Source organism: Tympanuchus pallidicinctus, unplaced genomic scaffold (assembly GCF_026119805.1).
Source record: "Tympanuchus pallidicinctus isolate F22 unplaced genomic scaffold, pur_lepc_1.0 scaffold65, whole genome shotgun sequence".
Classification (NCBI taxonomy): domain Eukaryota; kingdom Metazoa; phylum Chordata; class Aves; order Galliformes; family Phasianidae; genus Tympanuchus; species Tympanuchus pallidicinctus.
The window spans coordinates 170,085-197,342 of NW_026294786.1; the positions used below are offsets into that span (position 1 = coordinate 170,085).

The 27,258-nt window shown below is 55.7% G+C and overlaps 2 protein-coding genes and 1 long non-coding RNA gene across 56 annotated transcripts; 1 reads left to right on the plus strand and 2 right to left on the minus strand.

The window, feature by feature from the left end:
* Positions 1-360: 360 nt before the first annotated feature.
* SEMA4F (ssemaphorin 4F) lies at positions 361-26,605 on the minus strand. Of its 2 annotated transcripts, none has more exons than XM_052665313.1 (14): positions 26,466-26,605; positions 24,379-24,530; positions 23,703-23,765; positions 22,876-22,974; positions 22,382-22,484; positions 21,770-21,886; positions 20,956-21,149; positions 19,965-20,152; positions 18,823-18,964; positions 5,907-6,096; positions 5,199-5,317; positions 4,708-4,901; positions 3,756-3,850; positions 361-1,202 (listed from the first exon to the last, which is right to left on the minus strand). In XM_052665313.1, exons 1-14 carry the CDS (start codon positions 26,545-26,547, stop codon positions 706-708), a joined length of 2,235 nt encoding a protein of 744 aa, XP_052521273.1. In that variant the 5' UTR covers positions 26,548-26,605; the 3' UTR covers positions 361-705. The 2 variants fall into 2 exon arrangements, with proteins under 2 accessions (XP_052521273.1, XP_052521274.1); XM_052665314.1 differs by having other exon boundaries at positions 362-1,202; positions 20,956-21,086.
* LOC128072005 (uncharacterized) lies at positions 1,214-3,398 on the minus strand. Of its 4 annotated transcripts, XR_008202052.1 has the most exons (4): positions 3,008-3,225; positions 2,310-2,343; positions 1,405-1,438; positions 1,214-1,350 (listed from the first exon to the last, which is right to left on the minus strand). It is a non-coding gene; the product is annotated as an uncharacterized LOC128072005 (long non-coding RNA). The 4 variants fall into 4 exon arrangements; XR_008202053.1 differs by lacking the exon at positions 2,310-2,343; XR_008202054.1 differs by lacking the exon at positions 1,405-1,438.
* LOC128072002 (uncharacterized) lies at positions 6,204-18,568 on the plus strand. Of its 50 annotated transcripts, none has more exons than XM_052665324.1 (13): positions 6,305-6,386; positions 7,617-7,732; positions 7,825-7,846; positions 9,975-10,040; positions 11,265-11,424; positions 11,837-11,902; positions 12,367-12,436; positions 13,129-13,194; positions 13,545-13,614; positions 14,193-14,256; positions 15,853-15,942; positions 16,293-16,384; positions 17,471-18,568. In XM_052665324.1, the coding sequence occupies exons 1-13, from the start codon at positions 6,327-6,329 to the stop codon at positions 18,116-18,118; spliced, it is 1,590 nt and encodes a 529-aa protein (XP_052521284.1). In that variant the 5' UTR covers positions 6,305-6,326; the 3' UTR covers positions 18,119-18,568. The 50 variants fall into 50 exon arrangements, with proteins under 50 accessions (XP_052521326.1, XP_052521284.1, XP_052521288.1 ...); XM_052665328.1 differs by having other exon boundaries at positions 11,265-11,356; XM_052665327.1 differs by having other exon boundaries at positions 9,975-10,018; positions 11,265-11,356.
* Positions 26,606-27,258: the final 653 nt, after the last annotated feature.

Consider the following 27,258-nt stretch of genomic DNA (forward strand, 5'->3'; position numbering starts at 1 on the left):
GGCTGGCACTGCTATGGGGTGAGCACAGCACTGCGGTGGGGATGGCACTGCTATGGGGTGAGCACAGCACTGCAATGAGGATGGCACTGCTATGGGGTGAGCAGAGCACTGCAATGGGGCTGGCACTGCTATGGGGTGAGCAGAGCACTGCAATGGGGCTGGCACTGCTATGGGGTGAGCACAGCACTGCGGTGGGGATGGCACTGCTATGGGGTGAGCACAGCACTGCAGTGGGGCTGGCACTGCTATGGGGTGAGCACAGCACTGCAATGAGGATGGCACTGCTATGGGGTGAGCAGAGCACTGCAGTGGGGCTGGCACTGCTATGGGGTGAGCAGAGCACTGCAGTGGGGCTGGCACTGCTATGGGGTGAGCAGAGCACTGCAATGGGGCTGGCACTGCTATGGGGTGAGCACAGCACTGCGGTGGGGATGGCACTGCTATGGGGTGAGCACAGCACTGCAGTGGGGCTGGCACTGCTATGGGGTGAGCACAGCACTGCAATGAGGATGGCACTGCTATGGGGTGAGCACAGCACTGCAGTGGGGCTGGCACTGCTATGGGGTGAGCAGAGCACTGCAGTGGGGTCAGCACTGCTATGGGGTCCCCCCATAACGCTGCATTAAATTCACCAATCCCTCTCCCCAAAAAACCCCAAACCTCCCCCCATCTTCAGCCCCTCCGCGGCCCCATCTGCCCCATTTCTCACCGCAGCCCTCCAGACTCGCCGCCGCTCCCTCCGTCCATCTGCACGCAGCCCCTCTCCCCCCCCACGCCCCCCTCCCCATTCAGGGGGGTTTTCTCCACCCCCCCCGCTTTGCCCCGCGCCCTAAAAGCCACCAACCCCAACCCGACGGCCGCCGGCAGCGTCAAAGCCAGCAGCGCGGCCACGGCCACCAACTGCGGCCAGTAGGAGCCATGCGGCGGGGGGCGCGGGGGGGCCGTCGCCTCCTCCTCGCTCCCCCGGCCGCCCCCGTCGGGCTCCAGCAGGCGGTACCGAGCCGCGGCCCAGCGGACGCCGTTCTCGGTGGCCCAGCAGACGTAGGAGCCGACGGAGCGGCGCTGGGCGACCAGCAGCAGCGTCAGGTCGGGCAGCAGCTCCGCGTCCCCGGCGCCGGCCGGCCGCTCCCAGCTGTACGCCGCCCAGGCGGAGCGCCGCGGGCACGGCAGCCGCAGCACGCTGTGAGCGGCGGGGCGCAGCGCTGCGGGAGGAGGCGGCGTTGCGGGGCGGGCGAGGAACGGAGAGCGCGAGGCCGGCGGCAACCCAGGCAACCCCATATAACCCCATAACCCCATAAAAACCATAGCCGTATAACCCCATATAACCCTATAACCCCATATAACCCATAGCTCATATAACCCCATATAACCCTATAACCCCATAAAACCCATAGCTCATATAACCCCATATAACCCTATAACCCCATATAACCCATAGCTCATATAACCCCATATAACCCTATAACCCCATAAAACCCATAGCTCATATAACCCCATATAACCCTATAACCCCATAAAACCCATAGCCATATAACCCCATATAACCCTATAACCCCATATAACCCATAGCCGTATAACCCCATATAACCCTATAACCCCATAAAACCCATAGCTCATATAACCCCATATAACCCTATAACCCCATAAAACCCATAGCCATATAACCCCATATAACCCTATAACCCCATATAACCCATAGCCGTATAACCCCATATAACCCTATAACACCATAAAACCCATAGCTCATATAACCCCATATAACACTATAACCCCATATAACCCATAGCTCATATAACCCCATATAACCCTACAACCCCATAAAACCCATAGCCGTATAACCCCATATAACCCTATAACCCCATATAACCCTATAACCCCATAAAACCCATAGCTCATATAACCCCATATAACCCTATAACCCCATAAAACCCATAGCCGTATAACCCCATATAACCCTATAACCCCATATAACCCATAGCCGTATAACCCCATATAACCCTATAACCCCATAAAACCCATAGCTCATATAACCCCATATAACCCTATAACCCCATATAACCCTATAACCCCATAAAACCCATAGCTCATATAACCCCATATAACCCTATAACCCCATAAAACCCATAGCCGTATAACCCCATATAACCCTATAACCCCATATAACCCATAGCCGTATAACCCCATATAACCCTATAACCCCATAAAACCCATAGCTCATATAACCCCATATAACCCTATAACCCCATAAAACCCATAGCCATATAACCCCATATAACCCTATAACCCCATATAACCCATAGCCGTATAACCCCATATAACCCTATAACCCCATATAACCCATAGCTCATATAACCCCATATAACCCTATAACCTCATATAACCCATAGCTCATATAACCCCATATAACCCTATAACCCCATAGAACCCATAGCCATATAACCCCATATAACCCTATAACCCCATATAACCCATAGCCGTATAACCCCATATAACCCTATAACTGCATAAAGCCCATAGCCGTATAACCCCATATAACCCTATAACCCCATAAAACCCATAGCTCATATAAACCCATATAACCCTATAACCCCATAAAACCCATAGCTCATATAAACCCATATAACCCTATAACCCCATAAAACCCATAGCTCATATAACCCCATATAACCCTATAACCCCATAAAACCCATAGCTCATATAACCCCATATAACCCTATAACCCCATAAAACCCATAGCCGTATAACCCCATATAACCCTATAACCCCATAAAACCCATAGCTCATATAACCCCATATAACCCTATAACCCCATAAAACCCATAGCTCATATAACCCCATATAACCCTATAACCCCATAAAACCCATAGCCGTATAACCCCATATAACCCTATAACTGCATAAAACCCATTGCCGTATAACCCCATATAACCCTATAACCCCATAAAACCCATAGCTCATGTAACCCCATATAACCCTATAACCCCATAAAACCCATAGCTCATATAACCCCATATAACCCTATAACCCCATAAAACCCATAGCTCATATAACCCTATAACCCCATATAACCTATAGCCATATAACCCATATCCCATATAACCCATAGCTCATATAACCCTATAACCCCATATAGCCCATAGCCCATAGAACCTTATAACCCCATATAACCCTATAACCCTACACCCTATAACCCTATTCCCCATAGCCCTATAACCCTCTAACCCTACACCCTATAACCCCACACCCCTATAAACCCACACCTCTATAACCGCATAACCCCACACCCCTATGACCCTGTAACCCTACACCCCCATAACCCAACACCTCCATACCCCAATGACCCTATAAACACATACACTCATACCCACCAATCCGAAACCCTAACCCTGACCCTACAACCCAACCCTAAACCTACAACCCTAACCCTGGCCCCACACCCCAAACCCCCTATAACTCCTATAACCCTGTATCCCTGCAGCCCCATAACGCTCACCCTATTATCCAAACCCTAACCCCAACCCCATAACCCTCGCCTTATAACCCCAACCTTAACCCCAACCTTCACCCTAACCCTACAAAACTAGCCCTACAACCCTAACCCTAATCTTGACCCTTCCTCTATAACCCTAACCCCGCCCCTATGAGCATGGCCCCGCCCCTACAAGTGTGGCCCCGCCTCTATGAGCGTAGCCCCGCCCCTACAAGTGTGGCCCCGCCCCTATGAGCGTAGCCCCACCCCCACCCCCCCTACTCACTCAGCTCCATTTCCGCCTCCATTTCCGCCCCCCCACTCCTCCCGCGCTGGCAGCGGCTCCTGGCGTCGCCTCCCTCCACGTCCTGCAGCCACGTGCTGAGGGGTCAGAGGTCAGAGGTCAGGGGTCAGGGTCATGGGTGAGGTCATAGGGTCGGGGTCATAGGGTCGGAGGTCGTGAAATCAGGGTTAAAGGTCATAGGGTCAGGGTCATTGATCAGGTCATGGGTCAGAGGTAAGGTCATAGGTTCAGGGTCAGAGGTCATGGGGTTGGGGCCAGGGGTCATGGGGTTGGGGTCAGAGGTCATAGGGTCGGGGTGATCGGGTCAGGAGCAGGGTTAGGGTCAGAGTTAAGGCTACAGGGTCAGGGTTACAGGATCAGGGCTGTAGGGTCGGGTTTATAGGGTCAGGGTTATAGGACCAGAGTTACAAGGTTAGGTTTATAGGGTCAGGGCTGTAGGATCAGGGCTGTAGGGTCAGGGTTATAGGATCAGAGTTACAGAGTCATGTTTATAAGGTCAGGGCTATAGGACCAGGTTATAGGGTCATGTTTATAGGGTCAGGGCTATGGGGTCAGATTTATAGGGTCAGGGGTAGCGGCTCAGGTTATAGGGTCAGTGCTGTAGGGTCAAGCTCAGGGTTAGCCTGTAGGGTCAGGCTATATAGGGTCATGTTTATACGGTCAGGTTATAGGGCCAGGCTGTAGAGACAGCCTATAGGATCAGGCTGTAGGGTGATGTTTATAGGGTCAGGCTGTAGGGTCAGGCTATAGTGTGATGCTTATAGGCTCGGGCTGTAGGCTCAGGTTATAGGGTCGGGTTACAGGGTCAGGTTATAGGGTCAGGCTATAGAGCTGGGCTGTAGGCTCAAGCTATAGGGTCAGGTTATGGGCTCAGGCCGTGGCCTCGTGCTGTGGGGCGCTGTCTATGGGCTCAGCCGTTCCGGGTGCCGCTCACAGGCTCCGCCTCAGGCTGGACGCCGCTCCCCGCTCCCCGCCGTTGCCCCGCAGGCTCTCGCACCGCCCGCTGCCGCTGCTCCACGCGCACTCGGGGTCCCTGGCCAGGACGCACTGGGCGCAGCTGCGGTGCTGGCTGCAGTTGGAGAGCGGCACCGCCAGCAGCCCGCCGGCGTGGCCCAGGTACAGCACGGCCTGCAGGGGGAGTGCGAACGGAGGGGAGGGCAGAGCTCCACGGCGGCACGGCACAGCGCAGCGCAGCGCAGCCCAGCCCATACGATCCCATCCATCCCACTCCATCCCACCCCATCCCATCCAACCCCATCCCACTCCCACCCCAATCCCATCCCAACCCAATCCCATCCCACCCCACCCCAATCCCCACCCACCCCAATCTCACTCCCACTCCCACCCCATCCCACCCCAATCCCACCCCAATCCCACCCCATCCCATCCCATCCCACTCCCAATCCCATCCCACCCCATCCCCACCTTGCTGGCTGACAGCAGGACGCAGCTGATGCCCTGCGGCTCCTCAAACACGCGGATGCTCTCCACCACCAGCGCGCGGCCGCCCGCCAGCTCCACCGCCTTGTGCACCGAGCCCTCGGCTGGGGGGCGCAGCATGGCACCGCTGCCCCATAGGGACCCACCGCCCCACAGAGCCACCGCCCCATAGGACACAGCCCCACAGAGCCACCGCCCCATAGGGACACAGCTCCATAGAGCCACCGCCCCATAGGACACAGCCCCACAGAGCCACCGCTCCATAGGGACCCACCGCCCCACAGAGCCACCGCCCCATAGGGACCGACCGCCCCATAGGGACGCACGGCCCCAAAGGGACACACCGCCCCACAGAGCCACCGCCCCATAAGGACACAGCCCCATAGGGACACAGCACCATAGAGCCACCACCCCATAGACCCACCACCCAAAAGGGACACACTGCTCCACAGAACCCGTAGCCCCATAGGGACCCACCACCCCATAGGGACACACCGGCCCACAGAGCCATGGCCCCATAGGGACCCCCCGCCCCATAGAACTCATAGCCACATAGAACCCACCGCCCCACAGCGCCACCGCCCCATAGGACACAGCCCCATAGAGCCACCGCCCCATAGAGCCATGGCCCCATAGGGACCCACCGCCCCACAGCGCCACCACCCCGCAGGGCCCCCCGCCCCGCAGACGCACCGGTGGCCATGAACAGCACTCGGTACGGGGTGCCGCCGACGCCGCGCGCTTGGTGCACGGCGATGTGGGTGTAGGAGACGTTGGGGCTCAGCAGCAGCGGGCGGCCGTGGGCGGGGGGCACCGGGGTCTCCATCAGGAAATGGTCCTTCATGAAGGTCAGCGCCTGGTCGGACGACGGCGCAACGGAGCACTGCGGGATGGGAGGGGGTGGGAGGGGGAAGGAGCCAGAGGGACCCGGAGCCCAGGGGGAGCGGAGCTCTGGGGCGTCTGGACCTGAGGGGAACAGGGGAGGGGATGTGGGGAAACTGGGGCACAGGGGAGCTGTTATGGGATGTCCTATAGGCTGTTATGGGATGTCCTATAGGCTGTGTTATGGGATGTCCTATAGGCTGTGTTATGGGATGTCCTATAGGCTGTGTTATGGGATGTCCTATGGGCTGTTATGGGATGTCCTATGGGGTGTTATGGGATGTCCTATGGGCTGTGTTATGGGATGTCCTATGGGCTGTGTTATGGGATGTCCTATAGGCTGTGTTATGGGATGTCCTATGGGCTGTTATGGGATGTCCTATGGGCTGTTATGGGATGTCCTATAGGCTGTGTTATGGGATGTCCTATAGGCTGTGTTATGGGATGTCCTATGGGCTGTTATGGGATGTCCTATGGGGTGTTATGGGATGTCCTATGGGCTGTGTTATGGAATGTCCTATGGGCTGTGTTATGGGATGTCCTATAGGCTGTGTTATGGGATGTCCTATGGGCTGTGTTATGGGATGTCCTATAGGCTGTGTTATGGGATGTCCTATAGGCTGTGTTATGGGATGTCCTATGGGCTGTTATGGGATGTCCTATGGGGTGTTATGGGATGTCCTATGGGCTGTGTTATGGAATGTCCTATGGGCTGTGTTATGGGATGTCCTATAGGCTGTGTTATGGGATGTCCTATGGGCTGTGTTATGGGATGTCCTATAGGCTGTGTTATGGGATGTCCTATAGGCTGTTATGGGATGTCCTATAGGCTGTGTTATGGGATGTCCTATGGGCTGTTATGGGATGTCCTATGGGCTGTGTTATGGGATGTCCTATAGGCTGTTATGGGATGTCCTATGGGCTGTTATGGGATGTCCTATAGGCTGTGTTATGGGATGTCCTATAGGCTGTTATGGGATGTCCTATGGGCTGTTATGGGATGTCCTATAGGCTGTTATGGGATGTCCTATGGGCTGTGTTATGGGATGTCCTAAGGGCTGTTATGGGATGTCCTATGGGCTGTGTTATGGGATGTCCTATAGGCTGTGTTATGGGATGTCCTATAGGCTGTGTTATGAGATGTCCTATAGGCTGTGTTATGGGATGTCCTATAGGCTGTGTTATGGGATGTCCTATGGGCTGTTATGGGATGTCCTATGGGCTGTTATGGGATGTCCTATAGGCTGTGTTATGAGATGTCCTATAGGCTGTGTTATGGGATGTCCTATAGGCTGTTATGGGATGTCCTATAGGCTGTTATGGGATGTCCTATGGGCTGTGTTATGGGATGTCCTATAGGCTGTGTTATGGGATGTCCTATGTGCTGTTATGGGATGTCCTATAGGCTGTGTTATGGGATGTCCTATAGGCTGTGTTATGGGATGTCCTATAGGCTGTTATAGGATGTCCTATAGGCTGTGTTATGGGATGTCCTATGGGCTGTTATGGGATGTCCTATAGGCTGTGTTATGGGATGTCCTATGGGCTGTTATGGGATGTCCTATGGGCTGTGTTATGGGATGTCCTATGGGCTGTGTTATGGGATGTCCTATGGGCTGTTATGGGATGTCCTATAGGCTGTGTTATGGGATGTCCTATAGGCTGTGTTATGGGATGTCCTATAGGCTGTTATGGGATGTCCTATGTGCTGTTATGGGATGTCCTATAGGCTGTTATGGGATGTCCTATGGGCTGTTATGGGATGTCCTATGGGCTGTGTTATGGGATGTCCTATAGGCTGTGTTATGGGATGTCCTATAGGCTGTGTTATGGGATGTCCTATGGGCTGTGTTATGGGATGTCCTATAGGCTGTGTTATGGGATGTCCTATGGGCTGTTATGGGATGTCCTATAGGCTGTGTTATGGGATGTCCTATGGGCTGTTATGGGATGTCCTATAGGCTGTGTTATGGGATGTCCTATGGGCTGTTATGGGATGTCCTATATGCTGTGTTATGGGATGTCCTATGGGCTGTTATGGGATGTCCTATGGGCTGTATTATGGGATGTCCTATAGGCTGTGTTATGGGATGTCCAATAGGCTGTTATGGGATGTCCTATGGGCTGTGTTATGGGATGTCCTATAGGCTGTGTTATGGGATGTCCTATGGGCTGTGTTATGGGATGTCCTATGGGCTGTTATGGGATGTCCTATAGGCTGTGTTATGGGATGTCCTATGGGCTGTGTTATGGGATGTCCTATAGGCTGTTATGGGATGTCCTATAGGCTGTTATGGGATGTCCTATGGGCTGTTATGGGATGTCCTACAGGCTGTGTTATGGGATGTCCTATAGGCTGTTATGGGATGTCCTATGGGCTGTTATGGGATGTCCTATAGGCTGTTATGGGATGTCCTATAGGCTGTGTTATGGGATGTCCTATAGGGTGTGTTATGGGATGTCCTATAGGCTGTTATGGGATGTCCTATGGGCTGTTATGGGATGTCCTATAGGCTGTGTTATGAGATGTCCTATAGGCTGTGTTATGGGATGTCCTATAGGCTGTTATGGGATGTCCTATAGGCTGTTATGGGATGTCCTATGGGCTGTGTTATGGGATGTCCTATAGGCTGTGTTATGGGATGTCCTATGTGCTGTTATGGGATGTCCTATAGGCTGTGTTATGGGATGTCCTATAGGCTGTGTTATGGGATGTCCTATAGGCTGTTATGGGATGTCCTATAGGCTGTGTTATGGGATGTCCTATGGGCTGTTATGGGATGTCCTATAGGCTGTGTTATGGGATGTCCTATGGTCTGTTATGGGATGTCCTATGGGCTGTGTTATGGGATGTCCTATGGGCTGTGTTATGGGATGTCCTATGGGCTGTTATGGGATGTCCTATAGGCTGTGTTATGGGATGTCCTATAGGCTGTTATGGGATGTCCTATGTGCTGTTATGGGATGTCCTATAGGCTGTTATGGGATGTCCTATGGGCTGTTATGGGATGTCCTATGGGCTGTGTTATGGGATGTCCTATAGGCTGTGTTATGGGATGTCCTATAGGCTGTGTTATGGGATGTCCTATGGGCTGTGTTATGGGATGTCCTATAGGCTGTGTTATGGGATGTCCTATGGGCTGTTATGGGATGTCCTATAGGCTGTGTTATGGGATGTCCTATGGGCTGTTATGGGATGTCCTATATGCTGTGTTATGGGATGTCCTATGGGCTGTTATGGGATGTCCTATGGGCTGTATTATGGGATGTCCTATAGGCTGTGTTATGGGATGTCCAATAGGCTGTTATGGGATGTCCTATGGGCTGTGTTATGGGATGTCCTATAGGCTGTGTTATGGGATGTCCTATGGGCTGTGTTATGGGATGTCCTATGGGCTGTTATGGGATGTCCTATAGGCTGTGTTATGGGATGTCCTATGGGCTGTGTTATGGGATGTCCTATGGGCTGTTATGGGATGTCCTATGGGCTGTGTTATGGGATGTCCTATAGGCTGTGTTATGGGATGTCCTATAGGCTGTTATGGGATGTCCTATGGGCTGTGTTATGGGATGTCCTATAGGCTGTGTTATGAGATGTCCTATAGGCTGTGTTATGGGATGTCCTATAGGCTGTTATGGGATGTCCTATAGGCTGTTATGGGATGTCCTATGGGCTGTTATGGGATGTCCTACAGGCTGTGTTATGGGATGTCCTATAGGCTGTTATGGGATGTCCTATGGGCTGTTATGGGATGTCCTATAGGCTGTTATGGGATGTCCTATAGGCTGTGTTATGGGATGTCCTATAGGGTGTGTTATGGGATGTCCTATAGGCTGTTATGGGATGTCCTATGGGCTGTGTTATGGGATGTCCTATAGGCTGTTATGGGATGTCCTATGGGCTGTTATGGGATGTCCTATAGGCTGTTATGGGATGTCCTATGGGCTGTGTTATGGGATGTCCTATAGGCTGTGTTATGGGATGTCCTATGGTCTGTTATGGGATGTCCTATAGGCTGTTATGGGATGTCCTATGGGCTGTTATGGGATGTCCTATGTGCTGTTATGGGATGTCCTATAGGCTGTCTTATGGGATGTTCTATAGGCTGTGTTATGGGATGTCCTATAGGCTGTGTTATGGGATGTCCTATAGGCTGTGTTATGGGATGTCCTATGGGCTGTGTTATGGGATGTCCTATAGGCTGTGTTATGGGATGTCCTATGGGCTGTTATGGGATGTCCTATGGGCTGTGTTATGGGATGTCCTATGGGCTGTATTATGGGATGTCCTATAGGCTGTTATGGGATGTCCCATAGGCTTTGTTATGGGATGTCCTATAGGCTGTTATGGGATGTCCTATGGGCTGTATTATGGGATGTCCTATAGGCTGTTATGGGATGTCCTATAGGGTGTGTTATGGGATGTCCTATAGGCTGTTAAGGGATGTCCTATAGGCTGTGTTATGGGATGTCCTATAGGCTGTTATGGGATGTCCTATAGGGTGTGTTATGGGATGTCCTATGGGCTGTGTTATGGGATGTCCTATAGGCTGTTATGGGATGTCCTATGGGCTGTATTATGGGATGTCCTATAGGCTGTTATGGGATGTCCTATAGGCTGTGTTATGGGATGTCCTATAGGCTGTTATGGGATGTCCTATGGGCTGTGTTATGGGATGTCCTATAGGCTGTTATGGGATGTCCTATGGGCTGTGTTATGGGATGTCCTATAGGCTGTTATGGGATGTCCTATAGGCTGTGTTATGGGATGTCCTATGGACTGTAATGGGATGTCCTATAGGCTGTTATGGGATGTCCTATAGGCTGTGTTATGGGATGTCCTATAGGCTGTTATGGGATGTCCTCTAGGCTGTTATGGGATGTCCTATAGGCTGTGTTATGGGATGTCCTATAGGCTGTTATGGGATGTCCTCTAGGCTGTTATGGGATGTCCTATAGGCTGTGTTATGGGATGTCCTATAGGCTGTTATGGGATGTCCTATGGGCTGTGTTATGGGATGTCCTATAGGCTGTGTTATGGGATGTCCTATAGGCTGTTATGGGATGTCCTATGGGCTGTTATGGGATGTCCTATAGGCTGTGTTATGGGATGTCCTATGGGCTGTATTATGGGATGTCCTATAGGCTGTGTTATGGGATGTCCTATAGGCTGTTATGGGATGTCCTATGGGCTGTTATGGGATGTCCTATGGGCTGTGTTATGGGATGTCCTATGGGCTGTGTTATGGGATGTCCTATAGGCTGTGTTATGGGATGTCCTATGGGCTGTTATGGGATGTCCTATGGGCTGTTATGGGATGTCCTATAGGCTGTTATGGGATGTCCTATAGGCTGTGTTATGGGATGTCCTATGGGCTGTTATGGGATGTCCTATAGGCTGTGTTATGGGATGTCCTATGGGCTGTTATGGGATGTCCTATAGGCTGTGTTATGGGATGTCCTATGGGCTGTGTTATGGGATGTCCTATAGGCTGTTATGGGATGTCCTATGGGCTGTTATGGGATGTCCTATGGGCTGTATTATGGGATGTCCTATGGGCTGTGTTATGGGATGTCCTATAGGCTGTTATGGGATGTCCTATAGGCTGTGTTATGGGATGTCCTATGGGCTGTTATGGGATGTCCTATGGGCTGTTATGGGATGTCCTATAGGCTGTGTTATGGGATGTCCTATAGGCTGTTATGAGATGTCCTATGTGCTGTTATGGGATGTCCTATAGGCTGTTATGGGATGTCCTATAGGCTGTTATGGGATGTCCTATGGGCTGTTATGGGATGTCCTATAGGCTGTGTTATGGGATGTCCTATGGGCTGTGTTATGGGATGTCCTATAGGCTGTGTTATGGGATGTCCTATAGGCTGTGTTATGGGATGTCCTATGGGCTGTGTTATGCGATGTCCTATGGGCTGTTATGGGATGTCCTATGGGCTGTTATGGGATGTTCTATAGGCTGTGTTATGGGATGTCCTATGGGCTGTTATGGGATGTCCTATAGGCTGTGTTATGGGATGTCCTATAGGCTGTTATGGGATGTCCTATAGGCTGTGTTATGGGATGTCCTATGGGCTGTGTTATGCGATGTCCTATGGGCTGTTATGGGATGTCCTATAGGCTGTGTTATGGGATGTCCTATAGGCTGTTATCGGATGTCCTATGGGCTGTGTTATGGGATGTCCTATGGGCTGTTATGGGATGTCCTATAGGCTGTGTTATGGGATGTCCTATGGGCTGTTATGGGATGTCCTATAGGCTGTGTTATGGGATGTCCTATGGGCTGTGTTATGGGATGTCCTATGGGCTGTTATGGGATGTCCTATAGGCTGTGTTATGGGATGTCCTATGGGCTGTTATGGGATGTCCTATAGGCTGTGTTATGGGATGTCCTATGGGCTGTGTTATGGGATGTCCTATAGGCTGTTATGGGATGTCCTATGGGCTGTTATGGGATGTCCTATGGGCTGTATTATGGGATGTCCTATGGGCTGTGTTATGGGATGTCCTATAGGCTGTTATGGGATGTCCTATAGGCTGTGTTATGGGATGTCCTATAGGCTGTGTTATGGGATGTCCTATGGGCTGTTATGGGATGTCCTATGGGCTGTTATGGGATGTCCTATAGGCTGTGTTATGGGATGTCCTATAGGCTGTGTTATGGGATGTCCTATGGGCTGTTATGGGATGTCCTATGGGCTGTTATGGGATGTCCTATAGGCTGTTATGGGATGTCCTATAGGCTGTGTTATGGGATGTCCTATGGGCTGTGTTATGCGATGTCCTATGGGCTGTTATGGGATGTCCTATGGGCTGTTATGGGATGTCCTATAGGCTGTGTTATGGGATGTCCTATGGGCTGTTATGGGATGTTCTATAGGCTGTGTTATGGGATGTCCTATAGGCTGTGTTATGGGATGTCCTATGGGCTGTTATGGGATGTCCTATAGGCTGTTATGGGATGTCCTATGTGCTGTGTTATGGGATGTTCTATAGGCTGTGTTATGGGATGTCCTATAGGCTGTTATGGGATGTCCTATGGGCTGTTATGGGATGTCCTATGGGCTGTTATGGGATGTCCTATGGGCTGTGTTATGGGATGTCCTATAGGCTGTTATGGGATGTCCTATGGGCTGTGTTATGGGATGTCCTATAGGCTGTTATGGGATGTCCTATGGGCTGTTATGGGATGTCCTATAGGCTGTGTTATGGGATGTCCTATGGGCTGTTATGGGATGTCGTATAGGCTGTGTTATGGAATGTCCTATGGGCTGTGTTATGGGATGTCCTATGGGCTGTGTTATGGGATGTCCTATGGGCTGTTATGGGATGTCCTATAGGCTGTGTTATGGAATGTCCTATGGGCTGTGTTATGGGATGTCCTATAGGCTGTGTTATGGGATGTCCTATGGGCTGTGTTATGGGATGTCCTATAGGCTGTGTTATGGGATGTCCTATGGGCTGTGTTATGGGATGTCCTATGGGCTGTTATGGGATGTCCTATGGGCTGTTATGGGATGTCCTATGGGCTGTGTTATGGGATGTCCTATAGGCTGTTATGGGATGTCCTATGGGCTGTTATGGGATGTCCTATAGGCTGTGTTATGGGATGTCCTATAGGCTGTTATGGGATGTCCTATAGGCTGTGTTATGGGATATCCTATAGGCTGTGTTATGGGATGTCCTATAGGCTGTTATGGGATGTCCTATGTGCTGTTATGGGATGTCCTATAGGCTGTCTTATGGGATGTTCTATAGGCTGTGTTATGGGATGTCCTATAGGCTGTGTTATGGGATGTCCTATAGGCTGTGTTATGGGATGTCCTATGGGCTGTGTTATGGGATGTCCTATGTGCTGTTATGGGATGTCCTATAGGCTGTGTTATGGGATGTCCTATAGGCCGTGTTATGGGATGTCCTATGGGCTGTGTTATGGGATGTCCTATAGGCTGTTATGGGATGTCCTATGGGCTGTTATGGGATGTCCTATGTGCTGTTATGGGATGTCCTATAGGCCGTGTTATGGGATGTCCTATAGGCTGTGTTATGGGATGTCCTATAGGCTGTTATGGGATGTTCTATAGGCTGTTATGGGATGTCCTATGGGCTGTTATGGGATGTCCTATAGGCTGTTATGGGATGTCCTATGTGCTGTGTTATGGGATGTTCTATAGGCTGTGTTATGGGATGTCCTATAGGCTGTTATGGGATGTCCTATGGGCTGTTATGGGATGTCCTATGGGCTGTTATGGGATGTCCTATGGGCTGTGTTATGGGATGTCCTATAGGCTGTTATGGGATGTCCTATGGGCTGTGTTATGGGATGTCCTATAGGCTGTTATGGGATGTCCTATGGGCTGTTATGGGATGTCCTATAGGCTGTGTTATGGGATGTCCTATGGGCTGTTATGGGATGTCGTATAGGCTGTGTTATGGAATGTCCTATGGGCTGTGTTATGGGATGTCCTATAGGCTGTGTTATGGGATGTCCTATGGGCTGTTATGGGATGTCCTATAGGCTGTGTTATGGAATGTCCTATGGGCTGTGTTATGGGATGTCCTATAGGCTGTGTTATGGGATGTCCTATGGGCTGTGTTATGGGATGTCCTATAGGCTGTGTTATGGGATGTCCTATGGGCTGTGTTATGCGATGTCCTATGGGCTGTTATGGGATGTCCTATGGGCTGTTATGGGATGTTCTATAGGCTGTGTTATGGGATGTCCTATGGGCTGTTATGGGATGTCCTATAGGCTGTGTTATGGGATGTCCTATAGGCTGTTATGGGATGTCCTATAGGCTGTGTTATGGGATGTCCTATGGGCTGTGTTATGCGATGTCCTATGGGCTGTTATGGGATGTCCTATAGGCTGTGTTATGGGATGTCCTATAGGCTGTTATCGGATGTCCTATGGGCTGTGTTATGGGATGTCCTATGGGCTGTTATGGGATGTCCTATAGGCTGTGTTATGGGATGTCCTATGGGCTGTTATGGGATGTCCTATAGGCTGTGTTATGGGATGTCCTATGGGCTGTGTTATGGGATGTCCTATGGGCTGTTATGGGATGTCCTATAGGCTGTGTTATGGGATGTCCTATGGGCTGTTATGGGATGTCCTATAGGCTGTGTTATGGGATGTCCTATGGGCTGTGTTATGGGATGTCCTATAGGCTGTTATGGGATGTCCTATGGGCTGTTATGGGATGTCCTATGGGCTGTATTATGGGATGTCCTATGGGCTGTGTTATGGGATGTCCTATAGGCTGTTATGGGATGTCCTATAGGCTGTGTTATGGGATGTCCTATAGGCTGTGTTATGGGATGTCCTATGGGCTGTTATGGGATGTCCTATGGGCTGTTATGGGATGTCCTATAGGCTGTGTTATGGGATGTCCTATAGGCTGTGTTATGGGATGTCCTATGGGCTGTTATGGGATGTCCTATGGGCTGTTATGGGATGTCCTATAGGCTGTTATGGGATGTCCTATAGGCTGTGTTATGGGATGTCCTATGGGCTGTGTTATGCGATGTCCTATGGGCTGTTATGGGATGTCCTATGGGCTGTTATGGGATGTCCTATAGGCTGTGTTATGGGATGTCCTATGGGCTGTTATGGGATGTTCTATAGGCTGTGTTATGGGATGTCCTATAGGCTGTGTTATGGGATGTCCTATGGGCTGTTATGGGATGTCCTATAGGCTGTTATGGGATGTCCTATGTGCTGTGTTATGGGATGTTCTATAGGCTGTGTTATGGGATGTCCTATAGGCTGTTATGGGATGTCCTATGGGCTGTTATGGGATGTCCTATGGGCTGTTATGGGATGTCCTATGGGCTGTGTTATGGGATGTCCTATAGGCTGTTATGGGATGTCCTATGGGCTGTGTTATGGGATGTCCTATAGGCTGTTATGGGATGTCCTATGGGCTGTTATGGGATGTCCTATAGGCTGTGTTATGGGATGTCCTATGGGCTGTTATGGGATGTCGTATAGGCTGTGTTATGGAATGTCCTATGGGCTGTGTTATGGGATGTCCTATGGGCTGTGTTATGGGATGTCCTATGGGCTGTTATGGGATGTCCTATAGGCTGTGTTATGGAATGTCCTATGGGCTGTGTTATGGGATGTCCTATAGGCTGTGTTATGGGATGTCCTATGGGCTGTGTTATGGGATGTCCTATAGGCTGTGTTATGGGATGTCCTATGGGCTGTGTTATGGGATGTCCTATGGGCTGTTATGGGATGTCCTATGGGCTGTTATGGGATGTCCTATGGGCTGTGTTATGGGATGTCCTATAGGCTGTTATGGGATGTCCTATGGGCTGTTATGGGATGTCCTATAGGCTGTGTTATGGGATGTCCTATAGGCTGTTATGGGATGTCCTATAGGCTGTGTTATGGGATATCCTATAGGCTGTGTTATGGGATGTCCTATAGGCTGTTATGGGATGTCCTATGTGCTGTTATGGGATGTCCTATAGGCTGTCTTATGGGATGTTCTATAGGCTGTGTTATGGGATGTCCTATAGGCTGTGTTATGGGATGTCCTATAGGCTGTGTTATGGGATGTCCTATGGGCTGTGTTATGGGATGTCCTATGTGCTGTTATGGGATGTCCTATAGGCTGTGTTATGGGATGTCCTATAGGCCGTGTTATGGGATGTCCTATGGGCTGTGTTATGGGATGTCCTATAGGCTGTTATGGGATGTCCTATGGGCTGTTATGGGATGTCCTATGTGCTGTTATGGGATGTCCTATAGGCCGTGTTATGGGATGTCCTATAGGCTGTGTTATGGGATGTCCTATAGGCTGTTATGGGATGTTCTATAGGCTGTTATGGGATGTCCTATGGGCTGTTATGGGATGTCCTATAGGCTGTTATGGGATGTCCTATGTGCTGTGTTATGGGATGTTCTATAGGCTGTGTTATGGGATGTCCTATAGGCTGTTATGGGATGTCCTATGGGCTGTTATGGGATGTCCTATGGGCTGTTATGGGATGTCCTATGGGCTGTGTTATGGGATGTCCTATAGGCTGTTATGGGATGTCCTATGGGCTGTGTTATGGGATGTCCTATAGGCTGTTATGGGATGTCCTATGGGCTGTTATGGGATGTCCTATAGGCTGTGTTATGGGATGTCCTATGGGCTGTTATGGGATGTCGTATAGGCTGTGTTATGGGATGTCCTATGGGCTGTGTTATGGGATGTCCTATAGGCTGTGTTATGGGATGTCCTATGGGCTGTTATGGGATGTCCTATAGGCTGTGTTATGGGATGTCCTATGGGCTGTGTTATGGGATGTCCTATAGGCTGTGTTATGGGATGTCCTATGGGCTGTGTTATGGGATGTCCTATAGGCTGTGTTATGGGATGTCCTATGGGCTGTGTTATGGGATGTCCTATGGGCTGTTATGGGATGTCCTATGGGCTGTTATGGGATGTCCTATGGGCTGTGTTATGGGATGTCCTATAGGCTGTTATGGGATGTCCTATGGGCTGTTATGGGATGTCCTATAGGCTGTGTTATGGGATGTCCTATAGGCTGTTATGGGATGTCCTATAGGCTGTGTTATGGGATGTCCTATAGGCTGTGTTATGGGATGTCCTATAGGCTGTTATGGGATGTCCTATGTGCTGTTATGGGATGTCCTATAGGCTGTCTTATGGGATGTTCTATAGGCTGTGTTATGGGATGTCCTATAGGCTGTGTTATGGGATGTCCTATAGGCTGTGTTATGGGATGTCCTATGGGCTGTGTTATGGGATGTCCTATGTGCTGTTATGGGATGTCCTATAGGCTGTGTTATGGGATGTCCTATAGGCCGTGTTATGGGATGTCCTATGGGCTGTGTTATGGGATGTCCTATAGGCTGTTATGGGATGTCCTATGGGCTGTTATGGGATGTCCTATGTGCTGTTATGGGATGTCCTATAGGCCGTGTTATGGGATGTCCTATAGGCTGTGTTATGGGATGTCCTATAGGCTGTTATGGGATGTTCTATAGGCTGTTATGGGATGTCCTATGTGCTGTTATGGGATGTCCTATGGGCTGTGTTATGGGATGTCCTATAGGCTGTTATGGGATGTCCTATGGGCTGTGTTATGGGATGTCCTATAGGCTGTTATGGGATGTCCTATAGGCTGTGTTATGGGATGTCCTATGGGCTGTTATGGGATGTCCTATAGGCTGTGTTATGGGATGTCCTATAGGCTGTTATGGGATGTCCTATGGGCTGTGTTATGGGATGTCCTATAGGCTGTGTTATGGGATGTCCTATGGGCTGTGTTATGAGATGTCCTCTGGGCTGTTATGGGATGTCCTATGGGCTGTTATGGGATGTTCTATAGGCTGTGTTATGGGATGTCCTATGGGCTGTTATGGGATGTCCTATAGGCTGTTATGGGATGTCCTATGTGCTGTGTTATGGGATGTCCTATGGGCTGTTATGGGATGTTCTATAGGCTGTGTTATGGGATGTCCTATAGGCTGTTATGGGATGTCCTATGGGCTGTGTTATGGGATGTCCTATAGGCTGTTATGGGATGTCCTATAGGCTGTTATGGGATGTCCTATAGGCTGTGTTATGGGATGTCCTATAGGCTGTTATGGGATGTCCTATAGGCTGTGTTATGGGATGTCCTATGGGCTGTTATGGGATGTCCTATGCGCTGTATTATGGGATGTCCGATGATCTGCCCCCCACTCACGCTGCCAGGCCTGGCCTCGCCGCTGGGGGCGCTGCGGACGCTCCACGCCGCGTTTTCCTTCTCCCGTTCCAGGAAGCGGCCCTCGAACGCCGCCCGCAGCGCAGCGCGGCTGAACGAGCAGAGCGCCGAGCCGCCGTGGGGCCTGCGGGAAACGGGGGGCCCTGCGTACGGGGAACTGCAGCATAGGAGCGGCGCCCCATAGGAGCTGCGCCATAGGGAGCAGATCCATAAGGAGCCCCACCCCATAGGGACCCATCACCCCATCGAACCCCACCATCCCATGGGGACCCATCGCCCCACAACCCCCCCCACCCCAAGGATGCCCCGCACCCTTCAGCACCCCACAACCGCATGGGGACCCATCACCCCATAGGACCCCCCCACCCCATAGAGACCCATCACCCCACAGCACCCACCATCCCCTGCAGACCCCTCACCTCATAGGAACCCCCCAGCCTATAGAACCCACAACCCCAAGGACCCCCCCAACCCATAGAACCCCTCACCCCGTAAAGCCCCCCACCCCGCAGCACCCCACCGTCACCCCATCGAACCCCACCACCCCACAGGGACCCATCGCCCCGCAAAACTCCCCCCACCCCGACGACACCCCGCACCTCACAGCACCCCCCCACCCCACAGGACCCACCACCCCATAGAACCCACAATCTCAAGGACATCCCCCACCCCATAACCCCCCCAAGCTCCATAAGGACCCACCACCCCATAGGGACACCCCACCCCATAGGGACCCCCCACCCCATAAGGACCCCCAAGCCATAAGGACCCACCGCCCCATAATGACCCACCACCCCATAAGGACACCCCACCCCATAGGGACACCCCACCCCATAAGGACCCCGAAGCCATAAGGACCCACCGCCCCATAAGGACCCACCACCCCATAGGGACACCCCACCCCATAAGGACCCCCAAGCCATAAGGACCCACCACCCCATAAGGACCCACCACCCCATAATGACCCACCACCCCACAGGGGCCCAAGACCCCATAGGGACACCCCACCCCATAAATTCCCCCACCCCACAGCACCCCACCATCGCCACCCCCAGGACGCCCCGCACCCCACAGCGCCCCCCCACCCCGTTCGCCTCCCCGCCGCCCCCCCCCCCCCCCCGCACCCCGGCTCGTTGAACACGCCGTAGAACTCGGCGCCGCGCTCGGTGCCGGCGGCGGGGGGGGCGGGGGGGGCGGCGGCGACGTGCCGGATTCGCTCGGCGGGGAAGCGGGCGGACAGCGAGCAGCGCAGCGGCGCCTTCAGGAAGGTGGTCCAGCGCTTCTGCAGCACTTTGTCCCCCCCCACGTCGCTCTGCGGCACGGCGGGCGCTCAGCCCCGCGGACCCCCCCATATTCGTCCTTCCACTCATGGACCCCCACGGACCCCCCCACGGACCGTCCTCGGAACCCCACGGACATCCTTCCACTCATGGACCCCTCCACGGACCTCCCCATAGACGCCCCTCCACCCACGGACCCCCCATATTCATCCACTCATGGACCCCCTCCAGGACCCCCCCACCCCCCGGATCTCCCCACGGACAAAATTCCACTCATGGTCCCCTCCACCCACGGACCCCCCCCGTTTTCATCCTTCCACTCATGGACCCCCCCCCACGGACACCCCCCCATAGACGCCCCTCCACCCGTGACCCCCCTCTAACAGCCCCCCCCACGCACCCCCACCCACAGACCCCCCCATAAACCCCCCCCCGCGGAGCCCCATACACGGAATGCCCCCCAAGAGACCCCCACCCACAGACACCCCTCCACCCATGGACGTCCCCCCCCCCCAAAGACCCCCAAGGACGTCCCTCCCGCACAGCCCCCCCAACAGCCCCCCACGTACCCACTACCCCACAGGGACCCCCCACCCCATAGGGACCCAGGCCTCATAGGGACCCACCACCCCACAGGGAACCATCACCCCATAAGGACCCACCACCCCATAAGCACCCACTACCCCATAGGGACCCCCCACCCCGTAAGAACCCCCAACCCCATAAACACCCCCCACCCCATAGGGACCCCCCACCCCATAAGCACTCGGTCCCATAGGGACCCCCACCCCATAAGCCCCCCCCACCCCATAGGCCCCCCCCCCCACCCCCCCACCTTGCACACGCGCGCCACCCTCGGCAGCCGCAGGCGCTGCACGCAGCGGAACTCGAGCGCCGTCTCCTCGAAGAAGAAATAAACCTGGTCGTCGTCGGCGGGGGCGGCCGAGGCCACGAAGGTGGCGTCGTCTGGGGACGGGGCTCTGGTGAGGGGGCTGGGGGCGCCGTGGGGACTCGTGGGGTGAGGGGATCCTACGGGGCGGGGGGTCCTTATGGGGTGAGGAGCTCCTATGGGGTGGTGGGTCCTTATGGGGTGTCATTATGGGGTGAGGAGCTCCTATGGGGTGGTGGGTCTGAGATGCCGGGTCCTATGGGGTGGTGGGTCTCTATGGGGTGAGGGGCTCCTATGGGGTGGTGGGGCCCATGGGGTGGGAGTTTCTTTGGGGTGGGGAGGTCCTATGGGTGCTGTTGCAATGGGGTGGGAGTCCCATGGGTGCTGTCGCTATGGGGCAATGACCCCCAGCTGTCGCTATGGGGCGGTGACCCCCAGCTGTCCCTATGGGGCAGTGACCCCCAGCTGTTGCTATGGGGCGGTGACCCCCAGCTGTCCCTATGGGGCGGTGACCCCCAGCTGTCGCTATGGGGCAGTGACCCCCAGCTGTCCCTATGGGGCAGTGACCCCCAGCTGTTGCTATGGGGCGGTGACCCCCAGCTGTCCCTATGGGGCGGTGACCCCCAGCTGTCGCTATGGGGCAGTGACCCCCAGCTGTCGCTATGGGGCGGTGACCCCCAGCTCTCCCTATGGGGCAGTGACCCCCAGCTGTCGCTATGGGGCGGTGACCCCCAGCTGTCGCTATGGGGCGGTTCCCCACCTGCCAGCCAGCGCAGGAAGGCGTCGGTTTTGAGTGCGGTTCGGGTGCCCAGCGAGCGCGAGACGATGGGCTCCGTGCCGTGGAAGTTGTTGGCTGTGGCTGCGTACAGCTCCCCACCTGCGGCAACGGGGGCACGGCGTCAAAGGGGGGCAGGGGGGCAGAGGGGGGCAGAGGGGCCAAAAGGGTCAAAGGAGGAAGAGAGGTGAGAGGGGGCAGTGGGGCAGGGAGGGAGTGGGGTCAGTGGGGCCAAGGGGGGCAGAGGGGGCAGCAGGGGGAGAGGGGCCAAGGGGGTCAGAGGGGTCAAGGGGTCAGAGGGGCAGTGGGGTCAGGGGGTCAAATGGGGCAGGGGGGTCAGAGGCGGGAAGAGGGGTCAGTGGGGTCAGGGGGTCACAAAGGTCAGCGGGGTCGGACGGTTCAGTGGGGCAGGGACACAAAATTCCCTTTGGGGTCACCTGGACCCACTTGTGGGGTCTCCCCCTCCTCCACTTTTGGGGTCGTTTCCAAGGGTCTCAGGGTCCACTTTTGGGGTCTCCGCCCCCCGGTCGCCCCCCTCGGTCTTTGGGGTCGTCCCCCCCTGGCCCACTTTTGGGGTCCCCCCCATTTTTTGCTCACCGTCCAGCAGCGCAGTGTGGGAATGCTGGGGGTCAAAGGGGCTTTGCCCCTTTCCATCGCGCTGCCCCACTGCGACCCACGGCATGGAGGAGTTGTCCAGGAGCTGTGGGGCGAGGAGGGGTCAGCAGGACCCACAGATGTGGGGCGGGGGGGGTGGGAAGCATGGGGTTGTCAGAGGGACCAACAGCTGTGGGGCTGTGGCTGCGGGGAGGGGGCACACAGCACCCCAGCCCCATAGATGTGGGGCACACGGCACCCCAGCCCCATAGATGTGGGGCACGCATCCCCCAACCCCACAGCCCTACAGACAGGCGCCCCACTGCTCCCCAGCCCCATGGATGTGGGGCACACGGCACCCCAGCCCCATAGATGTGGGGCACGCATCGCCCAGCCGCACACCCTCAGCCCCACACCCCGGGCTGCTCACTCATCACCCCACACCCCCCAGGGACACCCAGCCCCCCCGGGGTCCCCCCACCCCCGTCCCGGCTCACGATGTGGGTGCAGGCGGGGCTGAAGGCGTTGGTGCCGCACGCGTACAGGTGGGTGCGGTTCAGAGCCACCAGGACCCGGATGAAGTTGAAGCACTCGGTCTGAGCGGGGACAGCCGCCATGGGGGGGCGCCCCATAGAGCCCCACAGCGCCCCATAGAGCCCCACAGCGCCCTACAGCTCCCCATAGAGCCCCATAGCGCCCCACAGCGCCCCACAGCTCCCCATAGAGCCCCACAGCGCCCCACAGCGCCCCAAAGCGCCCCATAGAGCCCCATAGAGCCCCACAGCTCCCCATAGAGCCCCACAGCGCCCCACAGAGCCCCACAGCGCCCTGCAACTCCCCATAGAGCCCCATAGCGCCCCACAGCGCCCCACAGCGCCCCATAGAGCCCCACAGCGCCCTACAGCTCCCCATAGAGCCCCACAGCGCCCCACAGCACCCCACAGCATCCCATACTGCCCCATACTGCCCTACATTGTCCCATAGCATCCTATAGCGCCCCCACAGCGCCCCATAGAGCCCCATAGCACCCTACAGCGCCTCATAGTGCCTCACAGTGCCCCATAGCACCCCATAGCGCCCCATAGCGCCCCATTGCATCCCACAGGGCCCCATAGCGCCCCATTGCATCCCACAGTGCCTCATAGCACCCCATAGCGCTCCATAGCGCCCCATAGAACCCATAGAGCCCCATAGTGCCCCATGGCACTCCATAGCACCCCATAGCGCCCCAAATCCCATAGTGCCTCACAGCGCCCCATAGCATCCCACAACACCCTGCACCCCACAGCACCCCACAACCCCACACCCCACGACCCCCCCCCACCTCGGGGCTCTTCCTCTTCAGGCTGCACTCCCTCTTTCTCTCCTCCGTGGGTCCCCACGGCACCTATGGGGGCAAAGAAGGGGGGCAGTGGGGTGGGCAGGGCTGTGGGGTCTGTGGGGTCCATGGGGTCAGTGGGGTTGGGGGCTCAGTGGGGCCAGGGGTTCAGTAGGGTTGGGGCTCAATGGGGTCAGTGGGATTGGGGGCTCTTGTGGGGTCATTGGGGTTCAGGGCTCAGTGGGGTCGTTGGGGTCAGTGGGGTCAGGGTTTCAGTGGGGTCAGGGGCTCAATGGGATCAATGGGGGTTGGGGGCACAGTGGGGTCATTGGGGTCAGGGACTCAATGGGGTCAGTGGGGTGGGGGTCAGTGGGGTCATTGGGACGGTGGGATTTATGGGGTCGGGGCTCAATGGGGTCATTGGGATCGGGGCTCAATGGGGTCATTGGGGTCAGGGCTCAGTGGGGCCATTGAGATCGGGGCTCAATGGGGTCATTGGGGTGGGGGCTCAATGGGGTCATTGGGATCGGGACTCGATGGGGTCATTGGGGTCAGGGGCTCAATGGGGTCATTGGGGTCAGGGGCTCAATGGGGTCATTGGGATCGGGGCTCAATGGGGTCATTGGGGTCAGGGGCTCAGTGGGGCCATTGGGGCGCCGGTTCTTATGGGGTCGGCGCTGACCGTGGCCACGAGTCGGGGCCGCGCGGGGTCGCTGACGTTGAGCGCCAGCACGGCGTCCCGGGCGCCCACGTAGAGCAGCGCCTCGTCCGCGCTCAGCAGCAGCGCGTCGCCGTGCCGCAACGGGAAGCGCCAGACCGGGCGGCGGGGGTCGCCTGGGGAGAGACGGGGAGGGGGTGAGGGGGGCGGGGGGGTGGGGGGGGGAGCCGTGGGGCTGGGGGCTCTGCGGTCTGTGGGGCAAATGGGGTCTGGGGGGTCTGGGGGCTCTGTGAGGTCTGGGGGGGTCTGGGGGTCTTTGGGGTCTTTGGGTCTGGGGGCTCTGGGGGGAGGGGGGGTGATGGGGAGGGTTGTGGGGGCAGTGCGGTCAGGGGGTCTTTGGGTCTGGGGGTCTGGGGGGGGGCACGCGGTGTCGGTGTGGGGGGGGGAGCCTTGGGTCTCGGGATTCTGGGGTCTATGGGGCAAATGGGGTCTGTGGGGTGGGGGGTCATTGTGAGCTCTGTGGGGTGGGAGAGGTTGTGGGGGCTGTGGGGTGGGGGGTCCGTGGGGTCCGTGGGGTCTGTGGGTGCCATGGGTGTGGGGTGGGGGGGTCAGGGGCTGTGAGGGTTTGTGGAGTGGGGGCGTCTGTGGGGCACATGGGGTCTGTGGGGTCTGTGGGGTCAGTGGAGCCCGTGGGTGCCATGGGGTTTGGGGGGGGGGGGGGGGGGGCATTGGGATCTGTGGGGCACATGGGGTCAGTGGGGTCTGTGGGGTCTGTGGGGTCAGTGGGGTCTGTGGGCTCTGTGGGATCTGTGGGGTGCGTGGGGGGGGCGGGGGGCTCATTTCCCCATAGGCGCCCCACAGTTCCCCACACAGCGCGGCTTCCACCCCCCAACGGGATCCCGAAAGGGGATGTGGGGCAGAGATCCGCCTGCGTGGGGGGCGGGGGGCAGCAGCGCCCCATGGGGTCGGGTGGTGTGGGGTCAGAGTGCAGGGCTGTGTGGGGTCGGGGGGGGGCAGTTCTTTATGGGGTTGGGGGGCAGTTCTTTAAGGGATTTGGGGGGCAGTTCTTTATGGGGTTGGGGGGCAGTTCTTTAAGGGATTTGGGGGGCAGTTCTTTATGGGGTTGGGGGGCAGTTCTTTAAGGGATTTGGGGGGCAGTTCTTTATGGGGTTGGGGGGCAGTTCTTTATGGGATTTGGGGGCAGTTCTTTATGGGGTTGGGGGGCAGTTCTTTATGGGGTTGGGGGGCAGTTCTTTATGGGGTTGGGGGGCAGTTCTTTATGGGATTTGGGGGCAGTTCTTTATGGGGTTGGGGGGCAGTTCTTTATGGGATTTGGGGGGCAGTTCTTTATGGGGTTGGGGGGCAGTTCTTTATGGGATTTGGGGGGCAGTTCTTTATGGGGTTGGGGGGCAGTTCTTTATGGGGCACAGCGCTGTGGGGCCAGGGAAGCAGGAAGCGCAGCGGCGCAATGGGGAAGTGATGCTGTGGGGCGCTCTATAGGGTGCTCTGTGGGGCAGAGCTGCAGTCTCGCTGTGCACCTATGGGTGCGGTGCTCTCCCAGTGGGTCCGGAGCTGCTCCCCAGCTGCCCCATCGCTGCACCCATGGGTGTCCGACACCCCACCCCAAACCCACCCCTACGGCCCCACAGCAGTCGGCTCCCAGCTCCGCAGCCACGGCCCCATAACTGCCACCCCATAACTGCCACCCCATAACACGGGGATTACTGAGCTGGGGAGCACCCATGGGTGCCCAACACCCTCCCCCCCCCCCCCCCAACCCCACACCTCCCAGCCCCACAACCCCACATCGAGGCAGCACCCATGGGTGCCCCAACCCCACATCCCTCCCACCCCAACCTCACACCCCACAACTCCACAGCCCCAACGGAAGCAGCAGCACCCATGGGTGCCCCACAACCCCACACCTCCCAGCCCCACAACCCCCCAGCCCCAACAGAGTCAGCAGCGCCCATGGGTGCCCCACACCCCCCACAACCCCCCAGCCCCAACAGAGTCAGCAGCACCCATGGGTGCCCCACACCCCCCACGATCCCCCAGCCCCAACGGAGGCAGCAGCGCCCATGGGTGCCCGTCTCCCCCCTCGCTCTCACCGGCCGGGATGTCGACCCGCGGCGGGAGCTGAGCGCGGAGCAGCAGCGCGTGGAGCAGCGCGGTGCACAGCAGGCGGAGCATCGCGCAGTGCGGGGCGGCCGTGCGGGGCCGGGAGCTGCGGGACCGGGAGCGGAAATGGAGCGGGGGGGGGGGGAGGGGGGAAGCCGCGGGGTTCTCCGGGCCCCACGCGAGGCGAGGAGTTCCGGAACTGCGGATGGATGGGGGTTGGGGTTGGGGTTGGTTGGGATTGGGGTTGAGGTTGGGGTTGGGGTTGGGGTTGGTTGGGGTTGGGGTTGGGGTTGGGGTTGGGTTGGTTGGGGTTGGGGTTGGGGTTGGGGTTGGGGTTGGGGTTGGGGTTGGGGTTGGTTGGGGTTGGGGTTGGGGTTGGTTGGGGTTGGGGTTGGGGTTGGGGTTGGTTGGGGTTGGTTGGGGTTGGGGTTGGGGTTGGGGTTGGGTTGGGGTTGGGGTTGGGGTTGGGGTTGGGGTTGGTTGGGGTTGGGGTTGGGGTTGGTTGGGGTTGGGGTTGGGGTTGAGGTTGGGGTTGGGGTTGGGGTTGGTTGGGGTTGGTTGGGGTTGGTTGGGGTTGGGGTTGGGGTTGGTTGGGGTTGGGGTTGAGGTTGGGGTTGGGGTTGGGGTTGGGGTTGGTTGGGGTTGGGGTTGGGGTTGGTTGGGGTTTTGGGGGCTCCTGCTGCACCCCCAGCCCCACACAGAACCCAACGTCTGCCCGGGTGCCGCCCTCAAGCTGGGATTGCTGAGCACCCATGGGTGCCCGGCAGCCACCCCAGCCCCACA

What these genes read in the sequence shown, in the direction of transcription:
- LOC128072002 (XM_052665315.1), top strand. Translation starts at nt 6,327, where the DNA reads ATGGGATGTCCTATGGGCTGTTATGGGATGTCCTATGGGGTGTTATGG. An exon ending in TGTTATGGGATGTCCTATGG is followed by an intron (nt 6,387 to 7,616) that starts GCTGTGTTATGG and finishes GATGTCCTATAG; the next exon opens with GCTGTGTTATGGGATGTCCT. An exon ending in TGTTATGGGATGTCCTATGG is followed by an intron (nt 9,491 to 11,264) that starts GCTGTTATGGGA and finishes GATGTCCTATAG; the next exon opens with GCTGTTATGGGATGTCCTAT.
- SEMA4F (XM_052665313.1), bottom strand. Translation starts at nt 26,547, where the DNA reads ATGCTCCGCCTGCTGTGCACCGCGCTGCTCCACGCGCTGCTGCTCCGC. An exon ending in TCCAGCCTGAGGCGGAGCCT is followed by an intron (nt 3,851 to 4,707) that starts GTGAGCGGCACC and finishes CTGACCCCTCAG; the next exon opens with CACGTGGCTGCAGGACGTGG. An exon ending in GGAGGCGGAAATGGAGCTGA is followed by an intron (nt 1,203 to 3,755) that starts GTGAGTAGGGGG and finishes CTCCTCCCGCAG; the next exon opens with CGCTGCGCCCCGCCGCTCAC.